The sequence below is a fragment of the Electrona antarctica genome (genome assembly GCF_951216825.1).
Source record: "Electrona antarctica genome assembly, chromosome: 15".
Classification (NCBI taxonomy): domain Eukaryota; kingdom Metazoa; phylum Chordata; class Actinopteri; order Myctophiformes; family Myctophidae; genus Electrona; species Electrona antarctica.
In genome coordinates this window covers 42,166,086-42,187,595 of record NC_136796.1, presented here as the reverse complement: position 1 = coordinate 42,187,595, position 21,510 = coordinate 42,166,086, and the positions used below count along the sequence as shown (strand labels likewise).

General features: G+C 43.9%; 1 protein-coding gene across 1 annotated transcript in view; it reads left to right on the top strand.

The window, feature by feature from the left end:
• The window catches only part of fam135b (family with sequence similarity 135 member B), a gene marked incomplete at its 3' end in the record, with an annotated part of 81,072 nt that overhangs the window by 52,369 nt on the left and 7,193 nt on the right, over window positions 1-21,510 (top strand). Inside the window, exons 7-19 of the mRNA XM_079522113.1 lie at window positions 2,872-3,031; window positions 3,950-3,999; window positions 4,375-4,530; window positions 7,569-7,642; window positions 8,114-8,271; window positions 9,692-9,918; window positions 10,661-11,378; window positions 12,573-12,773; window positions 13,385-14,026; window positions 14,691-15,018; window positions 17,135-17,301; window positions 18,364-18,455; window positions 19,258-19,355. Coding sequence (XP_079378239.1) covers window positions 2,872-3,031; window positions 3,950-3,999; window positions 4,375-4,530; window positions 7,569-7,642; window positions 8,114-8,271; window positions 9,692-9,918; window positions 10,661-11,378; window positions 12,573-12,773; window positions 13,385-14,026; window positions 14,691-15,018; window positions 17,135-17,301; window positions 18,364-18,455; window positions 19,258-19,355 — 3,071 coding nt within the window. The remainder of the gene's footprint in view (window positions 1-2,871; window positions 3,032-3,949; window positions 4,000-4,374; window positions 4,531-7,568; window positions 7,643-8,113; window positions 8,272-9,691; window positions 9,919-10,660; window positions 11,379-12,572; window positions 12,774-13,384; window positions 14,027-14,690; window positions 15,019-17,134; window positions 17,302-18,363; window positions 18,456-19,257; window positions 19,356-21,510) is intronic.

Sequence of the window (21,510 nt, the reverse complement as noted above, 5' to 3'; positions counted from 1 at the left end):
CATACATCAATGCAGTAAAGGTCTGAGTGAGGCCTAAGGGGGTCCTTGAAACATTTTTATTAGAACCCCATTTTTTTCTATTTCTTTTTAGAACTACTGAGTAATAATAATAATAATACAGTCAGAGTCATCTTTACTGTGGCAGATATATAGGCCCACTATGACCCCATGTCCCATGATGCACTGCAGCAGCAGCAATCTGAGTTGGCGGCGACGGTCCCTTTAAACCCTGACTGTGACGCAGTGTTTTGCTCGTATAGGAGAGGTTTAAAATAGGTGGAATCAGTCCTGTCGGCTGGTCTTTCGGAACTGGGACACATCCCGTGCATAGTCAGAGAGAGAGAGAGAGAGGGGGGGGGGATAACTGTAGTTTTAGGATAATGACTAGTTCATAGTGAAAAATAGCTATTTTTCTTTCGCCCTCGACTCGGAGCCTATACGCCAGACAGGCCCTCTGTCTATAAAGGCAAAGAGAAATTATGAAAGTAAACATACAGATGTTCCCTTCCTGGTTTCGCTGTACTACAGCGGTGCAATGACAGAGTACATGCAGGTATGATGATAGGGCTCACAGCTTTAACTGGCTCGAGGCAAATTACAGTACATCGCCACATACACGGGCCGGCCTTTTACATGCCTTTCAAATCTCTGAGCCCCACTGGCGCTATCTACCCAAATACATGACAGCCAAGGGCTGAACTCTGTCGGTATCTGTGTCAGGTCTGAGGGCCAGTGGAACAGTAATGGTGGGAGATATGGCGGATACTTCTGGGAACTCAGATTAGTGGAACAGGGTTAGGACAGTCAGTGGTCAAATTCTGGAGCAAGACATTTCAAAAACTGATATCTACAGTAAGTGGTTCTCAAACCATTTCACGTAAAGGGCATTTGGGCATCTGAAAATATTATGTGCCAGGGACCGACATACAAGATTTGTGTTGTTATAATGTTTCCATATATATATATATATATACAGTATTATTATTATTTTTTTAAAGGCCTGGGCCGTGGCTCAGTGGTCCAGGCACCTTGGCTGGTAATCCAGTCTGGCAGTGTGCCGCGGGTTCGACTCCCGATCCCGACGGCCTTTACTGCATGTCTTCCCCCCCATCTCTCTCCCCATTTCCTGTCAGCCTACTGTCTACGACTTTGAGAACCACTGGGCTAAACTGATATTGTTTTGGACAACTGACCAACAAAATGTACAGTTTGTACACCATCATTGAAATACCATAGGCTGACTCCAGCACCATTAATTTGGTCATTTGGTGATTGGCAGTACAATGGTCAGAAATAATGGTCAGAAATAACTGTCCCCCTAGCACTACACTACACACACAGTCTCAGCTAAGGGGTCCTTGGCTTAAAAAACAAGCAAAAAAGACCCCTGACTTTAGACAATTAGCCATATCAATTAGGATTGTTTCCTGCCCTTGGAACCCTTTTTAAAGGTCACAGCAAGGAAGTGCTACATCCTCAAAGCGCCGCGTACAAGTATTGATCTGTTTTTACAGCTCGACAACAAGCTGTTTATAGGAGCCACTTGTGTCTAGCGTCTTTTTTTTTCTTTCTTTTTTTTTGATGTTCCAAGTAATTATCAGGACTTTAGCGAGGCTGCAGTAGACGAGCTCTCTTTTCAAGGTCAAGGTCGAAGACAATCCACTACAGCCCTCGCCGCGGAGGCCGTAAAAATCCAAGCATGTGCTACGTGTCCGTTATTAAGGAGGAGTCGCAGTGGTGGGAAGTAACTAAGTACATTTACTCAAGTACTGTACTTGTGTCCAATTTTTCGGGGACTTACTTCTTCTACTCCATTACATCTCAGAGGCAAATATTGTTCTTATGTGTGTCCCTGGGTCCCTGGGTCTGTCCCTGGGTCTGTTTGTCCAAGCACGAAAATAGCATTATAGCGTTTGTTCACCACCAAGTGTCACTGTTGCACAGCCTAACACACAGACACAGACACACACAGGTCAGGGAGGAGGGCTTGTACAGTACAGTACAGTACAGTACAGTACAGTACAGTACAGTACAGTACAGTACAGTACAGTACAGTACAGTACAGTACCACTCACTTTTTTGGGCTAATGTTCCCCCAGGATTATGGACGGTTCAAGTGGTGAAGGACGAATCAAGTCACCTACAGTATATTTGTATACAGTAGCAGCACATTTAACTAATTTTGATCTGCTATTTTTCAATAGCTAAAGTATAACATAATGCTAACACCAAAAGGGGTTCCCGTCCAAAATGGGTTAAAAACAACAGCAGTTGATCTAGCAACAATAAGATCACAGACAGTACAGCATGGAGTCCTCAATGGTTTTCAGACCTCCTTAGCTTAGAGAGAGAAACGCAGCGTGGACCGCCACTGCTTATTGCATATATAACCGAGTTGCATATTTCCTTTTCATATAGATAGCTGTGTAGACTTGTTTTGACAGCACTGATTATTATTGTGTGCTTTCAGACATATTAAACTTGACCTTTGGCTCTGTACTTGGTCTGCTCTTTTTTTCCCCCTACACCAAACGTCTTTGCCGAAATACGCTAATCTACACGATTGGCTATTTTCGGCAAATGGTCCCCCAAGAATAGGAATGTTAGGTTTCCAGTGGTAAAAAAAAACTCCCTAGGGTTCACGGACCCCCTGACTCTTGCAGTAATCGCCTACTGAAAAAAAAGACATAAATAGCCATAAAATGCTAAAATCAGAGAACAGGTGACTTCTGCCGCTGACCTACATAGAGCGTTTCCTCTGTCTCTCTCTCCCCGGGGCAGCTTTTATGTTCCCAAAATTGTATACTTAAGTACAGTTACTTGAGTAAAATCCTCAGTGACTTTCCTCTGTCTCTCTCTCTCTCCATGCAGGGCAGTTTTTATGTGCCCAGCGAGAGCTGCCTGCAGAGAGCTCACACGTGGCACAGAAGACTCTGTCGCCTCCTGCTGGCCGCACACAGAGGCCTGCACACGTACAACACGGCACTGGCCAAGGAGATCCCACAGCTGCAGCAGTCCTCGTTAGACCTAGGTGAGCTCTCCAGACATTTATTTCATTACGTATCCAAACTATATCGCCTCTATTTGTTCTTTTTATCTTGTATTCTTTTCTTTTCTTTTCTTTTCTTTTCTTTTCTTTCTTTTCTTTTCTTTTCTTTTCTTTTCTTTTCTTTTCTTTTCTTTTCTTTTCTTTCTCTTCTTTTCTACAATAATATTCCCTGGGATAAGCTTCAAAAAATATACACCGTTTTGGTTCGGGGGTCATTAAAGGAGTAGTCCATGCTAGAAGGCTTTCTTACCTTTATTCGTAGTTGTTCGGGCAATGGTCCGAAACTGTCGGACCATTGTCCCGTCGGCTATTTGGGTGTCGGACAAAAGACCTGCACCCGTTGTTACGTCCCCACCAAAGAGGTCCAGGTGTTATTTTGTGCAAAAGTGCATTATTATTATTATTATATTTCCCCTAATATAAGCCCTCAATGGGGGTTGGGTTTTTGTGCTAATTCGCTTATTTCCATCGAAATAAGTAGTAAAATGTGCCGCTTGGGATACTATTTACAGCCTTTCTCTTCCCGGAAAGTTAGCATGCTGAAATAGAAGCCATTGTTTTTGCATTAATACAAAATAAAATAAAACGTTTGCAGTCTTGTTTGAAACCTGCCGATGATGTCACTGGTGGGCAGGTTTCTGAACTGTTCACAGTCCACAAAAGAGACACTTTTAGTGAGCAGACAGAAATGGTGTTATCTTTTTATTTACACAAATCCTCTCTTCTGGGACTCCCTGCGTGGCACAAGATATTTTCAAATGGGGGTCACTTTCTAAATACATGGAGGGCCCTTGACAAGTTGACATTAAACTGTCCAAAACTACAACTCCACCCTAACATTAGACATCACACTACGATTTCCTGGGCTATACGCTTCTGAACATACACTTGTGTCCACAGAGGAGCTGCCTGTAGAAGAGACTCTACACCAACTCACAGCAGAATTACAGGTAGGCCATGTTTTGTATTCATGTGCTGCCAAGGGATTTCCATGTTAAACAGCTTGTTGTCTGTGTGCCTGCAGGCCCCCTTTTTTGGAAAGCATGGGTTGCTTGATATAGTTTTTTGATACTATTTATATAGGCTTATTAGGTTACAGTGTGTATTGTCATAGCATTGTTATATTTAGCAGTGGTTTTCAAACATTATGCACCCAAGGAGGCACACCAACCAATGGGGAAAGTCAGAGTCTCAAGGCGCATTTATTCGTGGCGAAAATAACAGATCTACACGCTCACTGTGGTGCGACACCTGGTGTTTGCCCTCATTGATTCACATCTGCTCCATCCATCCATCATCTCTCCCTCCCTCCCATGGTACTGTAGCTGCAGGAAGGCTCCGAGAAGGTGGCGGAGCAGATCAGCAGAGACGTCAGCCAGCTGTGTTCCCAGCTGGGCGCCCTGTGGAGCTGCTTCCTGGAGGCCGCCGTGCTCAACCCTCACATGCTCTCCTATCTGGCCCAGGAGCACCACACACTCAGGGTGAGATGCAGTGTTGTTTTCGTCGACTAATACTAAGTCGACTACCTTTTTTCACTGGCGAAAACTAAATGGAAACTAAATGAAAACTAAGCTATGATGACTAAAGCTAAGACTAAATATACTGACAATTTCGTCAACAACTAGACTAAAATGTTAGGAAGGGACTAGTGGACAAGAGATCCACTATAAGTCATTTTACACTTGGTTGCACGCTGAAAATAGCCCGCCAAAATACATTTTGTTCGACTAAATCAACTGTAGATTTAGTGTTAGTGTTAGTGTTAGTTTTAGTCGACTAAATATCATAAGATTTTAGTCGACTAAAACTAACACTAAAACATTCCAGGTGACTAAAATGTGACTAAAACTAAATGAAAACTATTCAAGAGACTATGACTAAAACTAAAATCAAAATGTGCTGCCAAAAACAACACTGGTGAGATGCTACTAGTACTGTCCCACAACCCTCACATGCTCTCCTATCTGGCCCAGGAGGAGCACCACACACTCAGGGTGAGATGCTACTAGTACTGTCCCATAATATAACCCTCACATGCTCTCCTATCTGGCCCAGGAGCACCACCACACTCAGGGTGAGATGCTACTAGTACTGTCCCATAATATAACCCTCACATGCTCTCCTATCTGGCCCAGGAGCACCACACACTCAGGGTGAGATGCTACTAGTACTGTCCCACAACCCTCACATGCTCTCCCATCTGGCCCAGGAGCACCACACACTCATGGTGAGATGCTACTAGTACTGTCCCTTCACATGGTCTCCTATCTGGCCCAGGAGCACCACACACTCAGGGTGAGATGCTACTAGTACTGTCCCATAATATAACCCTCACATGCTCTCCCATCTGGCCCAGGAGCACCTTCCATACAAAATTTGAATGTTAAGATTTTAATCCATGGATACTGCTACTGTCCCATATCCCCCCCCACACCAGAAGCACTGTTTGAAGAATACTGTGTTTGGCCGCAACCAAAATGTTTGTGGCCCTGGCAGTTTGTTTTTGTGATCTGACTGCTTCTTTTTGTGAGCTGGCTGGTTCTTTTTGTGAGCTGGCTGGTTCTTTGTGTGAGCTGGCTGGTTCTTTTTGTGAGCTGGCTGGTTCTTTTTGTGAGCTGGCTAGATCTTTTTCTACCCAAATATTTTCGGCTAGCTAAAATATCGAGGCACACCTACATCTGCATAGCTAGGCCTATATGAATTACTGACATTACTGTATATATTTTTCCTCCTCGGAAAATTAGAGTGCAACATGAGTACGACTGATATACTGTAATACATAAAAAGATAATTCAACTATAATAATTACTCATTCAAACTTTTTGTATGATTTTATATATATTGCAATAATAATGTGAGGTTGTCAAAAACATCCAGTACCGTGTGGGTTTATACACTTGGAGTATAATGTGTTAATTAGTCTGCAGAGGCCCCAGCACTGAATCCTTCAGACATTGATTGATGTGATAGTTTGGTTAATTGTACAGTGTTTAAAAGGGCTGATGAGTTTTGATTGGCCTATAACGTTGCATCTCGCTTGTGTGTTCAAAATCCACTTTGTCCCACGCACAGGACCAATTAAGTCCCAGAGATTGCGATTCAAAGGTCCGCATCATATTTTAATTGAGACTCTGTTCGGTGAACCTTACATATCACAGTACAGGATGGATTAGTATAGTAATAAAGACCATAGACCACATTAGCTTAAGCCTGGTTGAGTTTTATATATAATCAGTAGGATGTTTAACCCATTCTGGGCGGGAACCCCTTTTGGTGTTTTAAGCATTAGTTTATGCTTTAGCTATTGAAAACTAGCAGATCTACAAGCTCATAGTGCGGCACAGAGTGCCGCACTACGAGCTTGTAGGTCTGCTATGTTTGAAAAATCGTGAAAATGTGGCGCAAATCTTTGAACATATATTCTTTCAGAATGTTTTTAACTCAAATCTTTGCTTCTGGTGTCTCTCTGGAACAACATATTTTCAGATGGGGGTCGTTGGCCAAATCCAGATATTTTTGGGGGTCCTTGACATGAAAAAGGTTGAGATTTAGAAGAGTTTTGTAGAATTGTCCTCAGGTCAAAATGTAATATTAATATGAAACCATTCTCTGTCTTCTTCCTGCTCAAAGGGCTCTTCTATTGGACTATTTTTGTATTATTATTTGTTTCATCTTCCCTGAGTTGTCTCTGAATAATGAACATGTTTGCCTCGGTCATGGGTGTTCCTTGAGGGAATATTGTCTTATAGCTCCACACCCCACAAGAGAGTTAGCATTTCAATTAACAGTTATTGTGTAATTATCACGGGGGTGCTGGGGTGGGTGCACATGGGTGGGTGCAGGGGGGACTCATTTGCCAGTGATTTTCCTGTCATGGTGGCTGCGTTTCATGGGTGAACTGATTTCTAATTATATACAGCTGGAGACGAGCAGTCCTGCACTTCTCTGTTACTGTCAGAACTTTGAACGGATTTCTCTCCTGGAACAGATATGTCTCCCATGGTGGTTTTGTCGCTAATGCATGGCGTCTGAACCACTGTAGCTCCGCAGATTATTCTTTTGAAAATATAATCAATACATGATTCATTGAACACGAAGGACTAAGACTCAATTTTCAAACATTTTCCAGTGATGATTTCAATGAAAATGTAATGTTTAGTCTTAAGTAAACACATTTAGCTATTTCCAAAAACATCGTCTCAAAAACTATTTGTTGTAAACTTGATAAATTGAGAGGTTATGTTAATAGAAAATGGGAGTTCTAAAAGCACCGAAAATTTAACTTTTACCCAAATTTGACATGCTGCGTTGGACCTCTAAATCACCATATATTGAAAAACTATTTTGCACATGTTCTAACAACATGAAGTGGTACATTTTATCAAAGGAACAGATCAGGGGGTTAAAATTGCACATTTTGATGCACCCTAGTATGTATACGTATTACGTATGTATACGTACTATGTATGGTATCTGACTCCATTAAAATGAGACTCGTTGTTTGCTGTTTAAATGTCAGGTCAGGAGATTTTCGGAGGCGTACTTCTTCACTGAGCATCAGAAGGAGACCTCACTGACGTTCCAGGAAGACCTGTAAGCATCAACCCATTACTATTTGAATACCGTTGTTGTTGTTGGGCAGAAAACTCCAATCTAACTTTTTGTGTTTTTATGGTAAATTATTTTACTTTGATCAGCTTGTTGTACACAAAACAAGGCAAAACAGGCAAAACAATAAAGAAACAAAACAACCTCGAGTTTAATCTTTTATTTTTATTTTATTTTTTATAATTATGTTATTTTTTTTAACACTTTTCATGGCTTGTCGCGCAATACTACAGTAGTTCTTAGGGCTGACCTGCTCAGAGTGCATACAATGGCGTATCAAAAAAATACGGTGAAGCAGCATTCTATTTTCAAAGCGAAACACGTTTTAACTCAAGTCTTTGCTTCTGGGGGGTCCCTGTAAACAATTATTTTGAGATGGGGGTTCTGCGGTTATTAAACAATGCTGTGAATAAGTAGAGTAAAGATCTATTGCCTGTGGCTCTCTCCTTGGTGCAGAATCAACAGACACGGGCAGATAGCAGCGGAGGTGCGGTGCTCAGACTACCTGTCCAGGATGCCTCCTCTACCCGTGGAGTGCCTGGACATCGACGGAGACTGGAACAGCCTGCCCATCATCTTTGAGGACAGATTTGTGGAGTCCCCTCAAACAAAAGGTATTTGTTTAACCCAATTTAGACCTGGGAACGATTCTACAAATGTCTTCTAAATCCTGACAGTTTTCTGAAAACTGTTTCTATGTCATTGCTGCTCAACCTTTTTCATGTCAAGGACCCACAAAGATTATATGAATTTGGCCGCCGACCCCCGTCTGAAAATATTATTTTCCAGGGGCCTCCCCAGTAGCAAAGATTTGAGTTAAAAACGTTCGCTCTGAAAGAATATTCAAAGATCTGCGCTACATTTTCAAGATTTTCCAAAAATAGCAGACCTACAAGCTCGTAGCGCGCCACTCGGTGGCGCGCTACGAGCTTGTAGATCTGCTATTTTTCAATTGCTAAAGTAGAACAGAATGCTTACAACACCAAAAGGGGTTCCCGCCCAAAATGGGTTAATTGATGCAGGCCCGTGGTCCAAGAGTTAATCAAACTAATTGATGTAATCGATTGTAAAAAAAAAAAAGAAGAAAAAAAGTTCAGTCAGATAACTCACGAATAGATTGAACAAATATCTATTATAGAATGAGAATACAGGTGTCCATATAATATTTTATCTTGGCATTCGGCTCTGCTACATTTCCTCCCTGCTCGGCACAATTACACAGCCATCATTAAACATATAGGCCCTCATTTATCAACGTGATTTACACCCCCCAAAAAAAACGTCATTAACGTGGTGTAACTCACAGTCACAGCAGTCAGACTCACAGGGGAGTCGGAAAGGTATAAATATTCTACAAACATCTTCCATGCATGACGATGTAACTGTGATCTGTGATTAATCCATTTTGGGCGGGAACCAATTTACAATTTAGGCATTTAGCAGACGCTCTTAATCCAGAGCGAACCCCTTTTGGTGTTTCAAGCATTATGTTATACTTTAGCTATTGAAAAATAGCAGATCTACAAACTCATACCTCGGCACCGAGTGCCGCGCTATGAGCTATATGGATTTACTAGTCGACTAATTGAATAGTCGACTAGTTGCTTAATGCCCTAGTCAGTGGTGGAAGAAGAACTCGTTACTTAAGTAAAAGTAGCAATACCACAATGTAGAAATACTCGGTCACAAGTAAGCATAGTACTTGAGTACATCACTGGCCATCACCGGTACTTTCTTAAGTACTGTACTAAGTACTTCAGGCAGTACGTGTCTACCAGTAGTTGTTCTACCTTAACCCATTTTGGGGCGGGAACCCCTTTTGGTGCTAAAGTCTGTTATACTTTAGCTATTGAAAAATCGTAAAAATGCGGCACAAATCTTTGAATAGGTATATATTCTTTCAGAGCGAACGTTTTTTTTTATTTCGACGTCAGGCCTAAATGGGGTAAAATAATTCTGTCACAGTCACAGGCCGGTCGTGTGATTTTCCCTGGATCCACCACGTCCCAGATTTTTCTCCTGCGTGTTCTGCAGAGCAGGCGACCGCCGAGAGGACGCAGTCGGGCGACGTCATCAACGCCGCCGGCGGTAGGAGGAGCCGTGAGAGAGGCCAGCAGCAGAGTCCAACACCTTGGGAGCCTTCGGACGGCGAGGACTACATCGACCTTCCCACGTACGTGTCGTCTCTCATGGGAGAGCAGAGCAGGAGCAGCCAGAGTCCTGTTCTCATCCAGGAGGGCCCGGTGCCCTCTCCAACCAAGGTACACGATAAAATAAAACACTTGAAACTCAGCAATGCATATTTGTATTATTCTTTTGGGGCAAAAATAGCCTAGCTAAAGCTCACAACGGGTCGCAGACGTGAACCGACCTTGTTGTGAGCTTCTAGATCGTCTATTTTTGGACGGAAAAATGCACCCTACTCTCTCAGAATTACACACCCATAAGGGGCCATGTGGAAGCCCCTCAAGGTGTTTGAGAACCATGGGTGTAGCGGTCAACATGCACAATATCAGTAGCCTCGCGTAGCAATACTAATATCAATGCGTGGATATTAGTCTCGTTCCTCTCAGTATTAGATTAGAAATCTGCAAGTCTTCTCTTCTGGGTTGACCCTGGGGCACAAAACATTTTCAGATGGAGAAATATTTATATCAATTTGGGGGTCGTTCAAACGGAAACAGTTGTATAACTACTGCTTTATAACTATAACCAAGGTACCAAAAGTGAACTCTGAACTAGGTAAATCTGCCTTTAGCTGCTGTGGCCCAAATACATGGAACGACCTACAAAATACATAAACATTGACCACATTGGTACCCTTGCATCGATTTAAAACCTTGGTGAGCATACAGACCCCCACAATGTGTAACTGTTTTTAGATCATTTTGAAGTTTGTTTTAGCTTGTTTTAGTTTTAGTTTTATCTTTTTATTTGTAAACCTATGTAATTCAACGAGAATAAATAAAACTTGAATGAATAACAACCCTGTCTCCAACACAGCCGGGCCGCACAGAGTCAGAGTCAGATGAACAGGGGATCAGGGATGTCGCCGCCAGGCCCACGGACGCCGACCCCCCGTGCAGAGGACGAGGGCCGGTCCTAATCCTGTCCTCCATCGCCGACTCCAACACCACAGGCCTCGCCGACGAGTCCTCCGTTCAACGCCTCGACGAGGACGACGTCACGGCGAGTCTCGACTACGCCGCCGCCACCACCACCACGGGAGAACGCCACGCGTCGTACAACGGGGAGGAGTCCAACGTCACCGTACTGCTCACTCGGTCCATGGACGACGAGAGCGAGGACGCTCCCGTATCGGGCGGCGGCGGCGTGCCCGATAACCCCCCCCGTCGCACCCGTCCCGACACCCCTCCCCCCGGCGCGGCCGGCGACCTCAGGCGAGAGCTGACGACGCACCACCACCGCGGTTCCTCCTCCTCCAAGGTCCTCATGAAGCGCTCCTCCTCCGTCATCTCGGACTCAGGCATCGAGAGCGAGCCCAGCTCGGTGGCGGCGTGGCCCGGGGACGCCTCCTCGGGCGGCTCCTCGCTGCTGCTGCTCCGCGGCGGCGGCGGCGGCCACCCGCCACACCGGGACTTCTGCAGCGAGCGGGAGATCCCGCAGAGGATGGCGCGGGCCGGGCGCCACCACCACCCGGCCCACCGGAGCTCCCTGGAGGGCCTGCAGATGGAGAGCCACGGCAGCCTGCCCAGCAGCGGTGTAAAGTAACTAAGTACATTTTACTTTAGTACATAATCGTGAAAATGTGGCGCAAATCTTTGAATATATATTCTTTCAGAGTGAACGTTTTTAACTCAAATCTTTGCTTCTGGGGGGTCCCTGGAACAACATATTTTCAGATGGGGGTCAGCGACCAAATACATACATTTTTGGGGTCCTTAATATTGAGAACCACTGAGGTTCTCAATATATATATAAACATGAGGTTTTTCAGAAAATTGTTAAATTTCGTCCTCAGGTCTAAATGGGTTAAGTACAATTTTGAGGCATTTGTTCTTTACTTAAGTATTTCCAATTTCCAATACTTTCACTGTACTTCTCCACTACATCTCACATCCCACTTCTGCTCTATATACATAAACGTACGTAATTCATTTGAAAATAGCCGATACTACAAGCTCACAATGCGTCGCGACACATTGTGTTATTTTCAAAAGATTTGTATACATTTGAACATTTTAAAATGCCAATACTTTTAGTACTTTTAGTCAAAGTGCATTTTGAATTCCGGACTTCGATTAAAATTTTCTACATTGCAGTATTGGTACTTTTACTGTCTTAACCCATTCTGGGAACCCCTTTTATGTTATACTTTAGCTGTTGAAAAATAGCAGATCTACAAGCTCATAGCGCAGCACCGAGTGCCGCGCTATGAACTTGTAGGTCTGCAATTTTTGAAAAATCGTGAAAAAAGAGTTTCAGTTTTTAACTCAAATCTTTGCTTCCGGGGTGTCCCTGGAACAACATATTTTCAGATGGGGATCCGAGGCCAAATACTGGCCTACAGATAATTCTGGGGGTCCTTGACATGAAATATTGAGCACCACTGATATAGAAACATAGATATTTTCAGAAAACTGTCAGGATTTAGAAGACATTTTTTAAATTTCGCTGTCAGGTCTTAACCCCTTTTGGGGTTAGCATTATGTTATGCTATAGCTATTGAAAAATAGCAGATCTACAAGCTCATAGCGTGCCACCGAGTGGCGCGCTACAAGCTTGTAGGTCTGCTATTTTTGAAAAATCGAAGAACCACTGACATAGAAACATAGCTTTTTCAGAAAACTGTCAGGATGTAGAAGACATTTTTAGAATCTGATCTCAGGTCAAAATGGGTTAAGTAATGAATGTGAGTACTATTTTTCTCCACCACTGTTGCCCAGCATGCAAGGCATCCAGGCTTCGCTCACCTCCATCAGCTCGCTGCCGTACGAGGAGGACCAGCAGCACCAGGGGCACCACGAGCTCAGCACGCTCACCAAGTCCGTGTCGGCACCGCAGATCAGCAGCCCAGAAGACCCGGAGGAGGACCACCACCTCCACCTCGGACAGGAGCCCCCCGCCGACGCAGAGACTTTCAAACAGCACCAAGGTAAAAATGTGACGGGATTTGTACTGAGAGCCTGACATCGCACAAACTCCAGCTTTTCACCAGAGGAGAAAAACTTTTTATTTTTTTTTGGCCAAAAACATAATAATTGTTGGGGACTTTGACATGAAAAAGTTTGAGCACCACTGACATAGAAACATATAGGTTTTTTCAGAGAACTGTTAGGATTTAGAAGACTTTTTTCCTTAGAATCAGCCGACCTATAGCTAAGCCCCTCCCCAAACTGCTATGGTCCAATCACAGCTAAGCATAACATGGGTTAGACAAACCTCTCCACCAATACTTTTCCTATATGATAACACACTGTTTTAAAAAAAGAAATGCCACGCACAATCGCACATATTTTTCCAGTGCATATGGCAGGCCTTGTTGACGAATTTGGAAGAGATTTTGAAGGTCTGGCTCCAAAACTGAACCAGTATTTAATGTGTAAAATCCATGATATTTACATTGGAATGAATGAGCCCGGCTGGAAAGTGTCCAAGTGGGAGTGTTTAAGTGGGAGAGGCCGTGTCTTAGTTAGCTATGTCCATTGCTGAACTTTGACTTTGCTCGACCACGGTTGTGACATACATCATGTGCTTGATTTGAAGGCATCAACCACTTCTCTCTGGAAGACATCCAGGAGGGGGAGCAGTGTGACACGGTCCCGCCAGACAGGGGTGCAGCCGCACCGCAGCGCGACCGGGAGAGACCTCCTCCAACCAAGGAGGAGAGACCTCCTCCAACCAATGAGGAGAGACCTCCTCCAACCAAGGAGGAGAGACCTCCTCCAACCAAGGAGGAGATACCTCCTCCAACCAAGGAGGAGAGACCTCCTCCAACCAAGGAGGAGAGACCTCCTCCAACCAAGCAGGACGTCCTCATCGCCGGCCGAGTAGAGGACGACATCATCGACGGAGTCGCGGATTCGACACACGTGCATCTCTCTGAAGCGGAAGGGACGTCGTCATCCTGTGGACGACGTGCGAGTCAAAGCGCGGCGGATTCGGAGAGCACGCCGCCAGCGCCGGACAATTCCGTCAATTTCCGTCCGATCCGGTCGCAGGGAGAGGAGGGCGCGGCGGGCGCGACGGACGCCCCCGAGGCACACCAGCGGGCCAACGCCTCGGGGGGGCCGGACGGCTGCCACAGCCGCAACGGCACCAACAACACCACGCAGAGGCCCAGCCAGCTGGGGCTAATAACCGGTGATCGGACGCCGCCGCCCCATCATGGCGCCGCCAGCCGGAATGGTAAAGTCGCAATTCATTGTCAACTAAAAATGTCACGTCACGCACATGCAGTGGCGGCGGTGTCTCAGGGGGTAGAGTGGCCGGATGGTAACCGCAAGGTTGCTAGTTCGAACACGGGCTCCCCTAGAGTTAGTGTCGAAGTGTCCTTGAGCAAGACACTGAACTCCAAATTGCTCCTTATGTGCTGGTTGGTGCCTTGCAATGTTTCCGCTGCCATTGGTGTATAAATGGGTGAACGTAATGCACATGTAAAGCGCCTTGGATAAAGGCGCTATATAAATGCACCATTTACCAGTGGTGGAATTCTGTTATTAGTGATTGTTTAGACAAATGGAGTCGGAGATATACTTCACATTATGATAAAGTAGGACGGGAAGGGGACCCCTTTTGGGGTTTTCACCTTTCAGGATGCGAACCCCTTTTGCATAGCTGTTGCTCTGTAGTGTATACTACTGTACAGTATATATAGGAACATTTTTTTGAAATTTTGGAATAAATATTTGACGTTTTTCAGTGTGTGTGTGTGTGTGAGCTTGCAGATCTGTTACATTTCTTGCATTTGTGTGAGGCTGTAGTAATAATGAATATAAAAAACCACACACATCTTCCTGACTATAGCAACAATAAACGGTATGATTCTATACCACCATTCTTGCTCACACAGCCCTGTCGAACGGGAACCCGGCCACCGACAGAGAGCCGCTGGGCGGCCGTGAGGACAAGCCCTCCCAGGTCCCCAACCCCTCGGGCCTGCACGCCTTCGTCAACAAGAGGGTGGTGGAGGTGGTGAACATGTCGGTGTCGTGCGCCCCCACCTGCCTGCCCTTCTCCTCCGTCCTCCGAGACTCGCCCTCCGTCGGCGGCATGTCGGCCCGCCAGACCACCTCGCCCATTACCCATCAGCCCCTGGGGTCCTTCGGCATCGTCTCCTCGTCCTCGTCCTTCAACACGCTGATGGGCATGGACGAGGAGAGCAACCAACGCATGATGAAGTGAGGCTCTCTTTGTTAGTTTGTTGTTGTTGTTGTTGTGGTTGTTCTTATGGTGACCGTTCAGAACATGTTACAGGACGGAGTTCTCCACCCTATCAATTAGTAACGCCCAGCGCAAAAGACGGAGATTGCTCAAAAGGACAGAGATTATTGATATCAAAACCGATCGCGTCGCTCCACAGGCTGGGAGCGTCTGTTGCGCAACACTCGATGTTATTTTCTGGTGGGACGTCATCGAAAATGTTCCCCCCCCATTTTAGCCGACGAGATCGAAAATCTTAAAACGTTAATAACTCTTGATCTAAATCATTCCATCCAATTCTAAGAAAACATTATGTGTTAGACGGCCCATCGCGGTCCCGCCGACTAGTCACGTTAGAATGAATCATACCTCCCGTTGTTGTCGATCGCCTCGAGAGTGTTTTGGCTACATCAAGCTACTTCAGCCACATCCGGGATAACATCTGCTCCGCTGCTATAAATCGCTGGGCGTTATGATTTAATGGATTAAATAACCCCGGGCGTTCGGGGTGTTAACACTGGAAACCAGACGAATATGCCACAGGAAAAAATAAAAAAAATCCCTATGTTAACACACAGTGGTTGTCCACCTTTTTTCTTTTTCTAGTCTAAAAGGAGTAGTTTACACACAAAAAACTACTTCTTTTCTATCTATTACTCACTCCATGAAGCCTCGAATTCATGGAGATTTCTTTGGTTTTGTCACATTCCTAAAGCCAATAATAATTGTATTGACCAGGTGGCTGCTCAGTAGGAGACTCTTTACATCTCCTACCGCAGTGGTTTTCAACCAGTGGTCCGGGGACCCCCAGTGGTCCTTGAGAGGGTTCCAGGTGGTCCCCAGCTAAATGACGCAGAGTTGGTAACCAAATGGACCCTTATAGATCTTTAACTCTTGAGAGCGTAAACTGTTACTACTTTTTGGACTACTGTTTCATGGTGTACTTTTAAAGTACTCCTCTCTGTAGCATTCATTGGGCTACTGTTTCATGGTGTACTAGTACTCCTCTCTGTAGCATTCATTGGGCTACTGTTTCATGGTGTACTAGTACTCCTCTCTGTAGCATTCATTGGGCTACTGTTTCATGGTGTACTTAACACTTTCTTAGATTAATCTATCCATCCTATATCTAGGCTGACTAGAATGTCTTATTACCTTTGGAAGCATACGCCTAAGTATTTGCAGCTTTGATCGACGAAAATCCGGCCCATAGTCCCATGGTTTGTTGTTGAAGAGAAAAACATGCCGTCATTACGATGCAAAACGAAAACAGCCAGCACAGCATGTTGTAGTCCAAACAAACCCCCGTTCACTTGAACTCATTTTCCCAGAAGCTCTAGCAGCCCAGAGCATGGCTTGATTTCAGGTTCCGTCATCATAACGCGCCGGCCGCGTCACCAGGTCTGCGACAAATCCGCTCTTTCTTTTTAATTATAAAAAAACAGCAAATTAAACACATTAAACAAATGGCGGGTTTAGCGTATTACGCAGCACCGACACATGGATTAAATAGCGGTGAACGCGGGTTACGCAGTAGAACTGTTAAAGTACAGTACTCCTCTGTAGCATTCATTGGGCTGCTGTTTCATGGTGTACTTAAAGTACTCCTCTCTGTAGCATTCATTGGGCTGCTGTTTCATGGTGTACTTAAAGTACTCCTCTCTGTAGCATTCATTGGGCTGCTGTTTCATGGTGTACTTTTAAAGTACTCCTCTCTGTAGCATTCATTGGGCTACTGTTTCATGGTGTACTTTTAAAGTACTCCTCTCTGTAGCATTCATTGGGCTACTGTTTCATGGTGTACTTAAAGTACTCCTCTCTGTAGCATTCATTGGGCTACTGTTTCATGGTGTACTTTTATAGTACTCCTCTCTGTAGCATTCATTGGGCTGCTGTTTCATGGTGTACTTTTAAAGTACTCCTCTCTGTAGCATTCATTGGGCTGCTGTTTCATGGTGTACTTTTAAAGTACTCCCCTCTGTAGCATTCATTGGGCTACTGTTTCATGGTGTACTTTTAAAGTACTCCTCTCTGTAGCATTCATTGGGCTACTGTTAGTTTCATGGTGCACACTCCTCTCTCTCTTTGCCCTAGTTTCTACAAGGCCAAAGAGGAACTGTTGGAGGAGCTGAGCTTCCAGGCTGGCCTGTACAGCGACCTTCCTCTCCTGGCCTCGGACCTGCCCTACTTCCCCCCCGAGGAGGACGAGGAGGAGTTTGACGACGGCATCCACCTGGTGGTGTGTGTCCACGGCCTGGACGGTGAGTGCACAGCAGGCGGATCAAGCCATGGTACTTAATAGGCCTGACGTCGAAATAAAAAAAACGTTTGCTCTGAAAGAATATATATATATTGAAATATTTGTGCCGCATTTTTACGATTTAACAATAGCAGACCTACAAGCTCGTAGCGCGGCACTCGGTGGCGCGCTATGGGCTTGTAGATCTGCTATTTTTCAATAGCTAAAGTATAACATAATGCTTAGTTAAAACACCAAAAGGGGTGTGTCCAGAATGGGTTAAGACTTATATAACCCATTCAGACCTGAGGCCGATTCTAAAAATGCCTTCTGAATCAGGTTCTCAAACATTTTCCTGCCAAGGACCCCAAATTGATATATATATATATATATATATATATATATAAGCCGCAAAACTGATGCATCCTGATGTTTTCATATCACACGTCATCCTTTGTTAAGCATTGGCACCTTATGAGTGTTGAAGATGTATTGCATATTGCAGAAGTCCCAATATGTCCTACTAGATAACATGAACATCATTACTCTGTATGTAAATACTCATTCCTTAAACATGTCTTACGTGATTAATGAGCTCTGTTTATAAGTGCTGAGGCCCATGCTCTGGCTTTAAGTGGTCTCTTTGTTTACGGGGAATAGTGGTGGATAATAGTACCTCTATCCGAGGAATTGTGCTCAAGTACAATTTGGAGTATGTCCACTTTTTCAATTATTTATATTGTACTTCTACTCCACTGTGTCTTCTAAGGCAAATATTGTATTTTTTTTTGTCTACAATTATTGCTTACTTTACAGATGTAGACTATTATTACAAAACATAGTTAAAAAATAGCCGAACACACTCACAATGCGTCGCGAATCGATGCAACATGTTGTGAGCTTGTCGATGTGCTTTTTGAAAGATTTTGAAACTAATTCATACCTTTACCGTACTTTTGGTACAATTGTTGTTTTTTTTTAACTTTGAAATTATTTAACAGTAACAGTAGTATTTGTATGTTGTGGTGTTGCTGTTCACTGTAAGTAAAAGCCCTGATCAGTACTTGTTGTTCCGTTGCTGTAGGGAACAGTGCCGACCTCAGGCTTGTGAAGACCTTCATTGAGCTGGGCTTGCCGGGCTCCAGACTGGACTTCCTCATGTCTGAGAGGAACCAGGTAGGAGCTGTGGCGTGGTGGTCGCTAACCAACGCACTATGTCAGGTTTTTTTTATTTATTATATATATAATTTTTATCCCACGATTTTGTAACCCATTTTTCACCCCTGTGTCAATTATCTAATGTGATCCTGGGCTCTACACACCCTCCGCCAACCTGGGGAGAGCAACGGACTTGAACTCACGCTTCCTTCATGCATGAGTGTCCAAGTTGCTCCTTTACACCTGACAGGGGGTCAGGTGTAAAGTTTCCCTGGTTGGACGTAGCGCGTGGAAGGAACACGTTATTCCAACCAGTTCCTTTCCCCTCCATCAGGCGCCCCGGCTGGCCAGGGGGAGAGACCAGAATTACTGCATGTATTTTGTGAGGGTATACCTACCCTAGGGGACACATGGAGAACATGCAAACTCCACACAGAAAGGCCCTTTCACCAACCATATACAATGTAATTTTGAGCAATCTATTTGTTAGAGCGTGTTAACCCATTAAGACCTAAAGACAAATAGAAGAGGAAAGTTACATGCATGGCTGCATGCATAGTAAAATTTTGAGGTGGTTTTACTTTACTTGGGTATTTCTTTTTTTCTCTCTCTCTCTCTCTCTCTCTCTCTCTCTCTCTCTCTCTCTCTCTCTCTCTCTCTCTCTCTCTCTCTCTCTCTCTCTCTCTCTCTCTCTTGAATGCAGGCCTTTTACTTTTATATTGTGCATATTGCTACTTTTATTTCTTGACAGTGATCAGAACAAATTGATATTCATAGAGCGCTGACGACCCATTTCCTTCCTTTTGCTCTTTTGCTGCAGACCGACACGTTTGCAGATTTCGACACCATGACGGACAGACTGCTGGACGAGATCATTCAACACATACAGCTGTATAATCTTACCGTAGGCAGGATAAGGTCAGTCCTATACAACTCTCAAACAACCCCACGGACTGCTGACGAGTCCCCATTTTGTCACATGTATGTCGAAGCCAAGGTTCCATTGATTCTGCATTGTATTTATTACATAGGAGACCAGTGCTCGACTTGAGCAGTGGCTTTCTCTGGTCACTAGATGGCAGCAGAAACTGTAAATGGTGCATGTGGTCTGATTCACTCATGATGCTGTTGGTCAGTAAACATTTTATGTTTCTTTTTTTTATTGTAATATGTTTTAGCCAAAACAGCCAATCACAACAACAAGCTCACAACATGTAGCGATGCATATATAGAGGGTATGCACATGCGTACAGTGAGTGGAAAATCGAGTGGCAAAGTGAGTTTAATGTTGTTTAATGCAATCAGTTAGGACTGTATGGGCTGGCAAGGCCAGAAAGTATATTTGTTTCCCACGCAGTAGGTGTTCCCACATTACTTCCGGGTATGATGATGATGTCACGCGCAAAAAAAAAAAAAAAAAAAGGAAAGTGAAAGTGATTATTGAAATGAAAAGTACAGTATTAACAAGAGCTTGTGAGTTGTGTTTTGACTAAATAATCTGATGCATTTAATTGGAACACAGGTTATTTTTTTTATTTTTTTATTGGTTGGTGGGGGGAATTGCACCACTCATTTTTACAAATCTTCCCTGTCACAAAAAAAAGGGGGGTCTGCGGCCATATATATATATATATATATATATATATATATATATATATGCATATATATATATATATATATATATATATATGCATTTGGGGGTCCTTGGCACGAAACAGTTAGAGAACTATACTTCTGTATGCTACTACTGTAGGTGACAAACTCACAACACCATGATCATGACATGAGTATAACATTCTAGACTTCCACAAGATGTTTAAAACAAAGTGGGGTCGACGGACACCCAGAGGTCATTAAGGGTTCGTTCCAGGGGGTCCCCAGCAAGATGAGTAAATACAACTGATCAGTTTAAACAATTTAACCCTGGCTATTTGAAAACAAAAATCTGTATCTAACAGGCTGTGGCTCAGGAGGTAGAGCAGGTCGTCCAATGATCCATGGGTCGGCGGTTCGAATCCCGGCTCCTCCTGTCCACATGTCGAAGTGTCCTTGGGCAAGACACTGAACCCCAAATTGCTCCCGATGTGCTGGTTGGTACCTTGCATGGTTTCCGCCGCCATCGGTGTATGAATGTGTGTGTGAATGGGTGAATGTAATGCACATCTATGTAAAGCGCCTTGGATAAAGGCGCTATATAAATGCACCATTTAGCATTTACCATTTACATAAATGTTGTATGGGGATGTTTGAGAACTACATGGTTTTGAAAGCAATTCATCTTTCACTGTAATTGCCCTCATTGTGCCAGTTGTTTTTTTGACCTAAAAGAGAAATTATACATTCCCCCAGCACCCTTAGTGAAAATAGCAGATCTACAAGCTCACAACGTGCCATTTTGCGCCATGTTGTGAGCTTGTAGAGCGGCTATTTTCACCAAATTCCACATTTATGGAATTTCTTTTTCTTTTATGTATTCAATAAATATACTTCATTTAATTAGGTATTAATTCATGAAAACTTTGGCTTTTTTTTGGGAATGTTTTTTGAAATTATAATTAAATGAAATAATTAAAACCAAAATATAGGAAACAAAAAATTGAACCCATTTTGAGCGGGAACCCCTTTTGGTGGTTACATACATTATGTTATAATTTAGCTATTGAAAAATAGAAGATCTACAAGCTCATAGCGCGCCACCGAGTGGCGCGCTATGAACTTGTAGGTCTGCTATTTTGAAAAATCGTTAAAATGTGCCTCAAATCTTTCAGAAAATTGTCATGGACCCCAAAAAAATGTGTCTGCGATCCACAAATTGGTCCAGAGTAAGACCCACTGTTTGGGAAACAGTGCTCTTTCAGGGGCCGGTCTTCTCAAAGACAAAGCGTTGGTACAGAGCATGTGGTACAAACATCCCACATTGTGTCTATATTTAGCGTCGGGGGAGACGGATGAAGGGAAAGGAGACGTGCTTCTGAGGGATTTGGGAGCCGGCTACTGTACAGCAAGGACAATGCAGTTAATTAAACGGAGTGACACTTTATAGCTCCAGGAATGTACTAGTGTTTAGCACTAT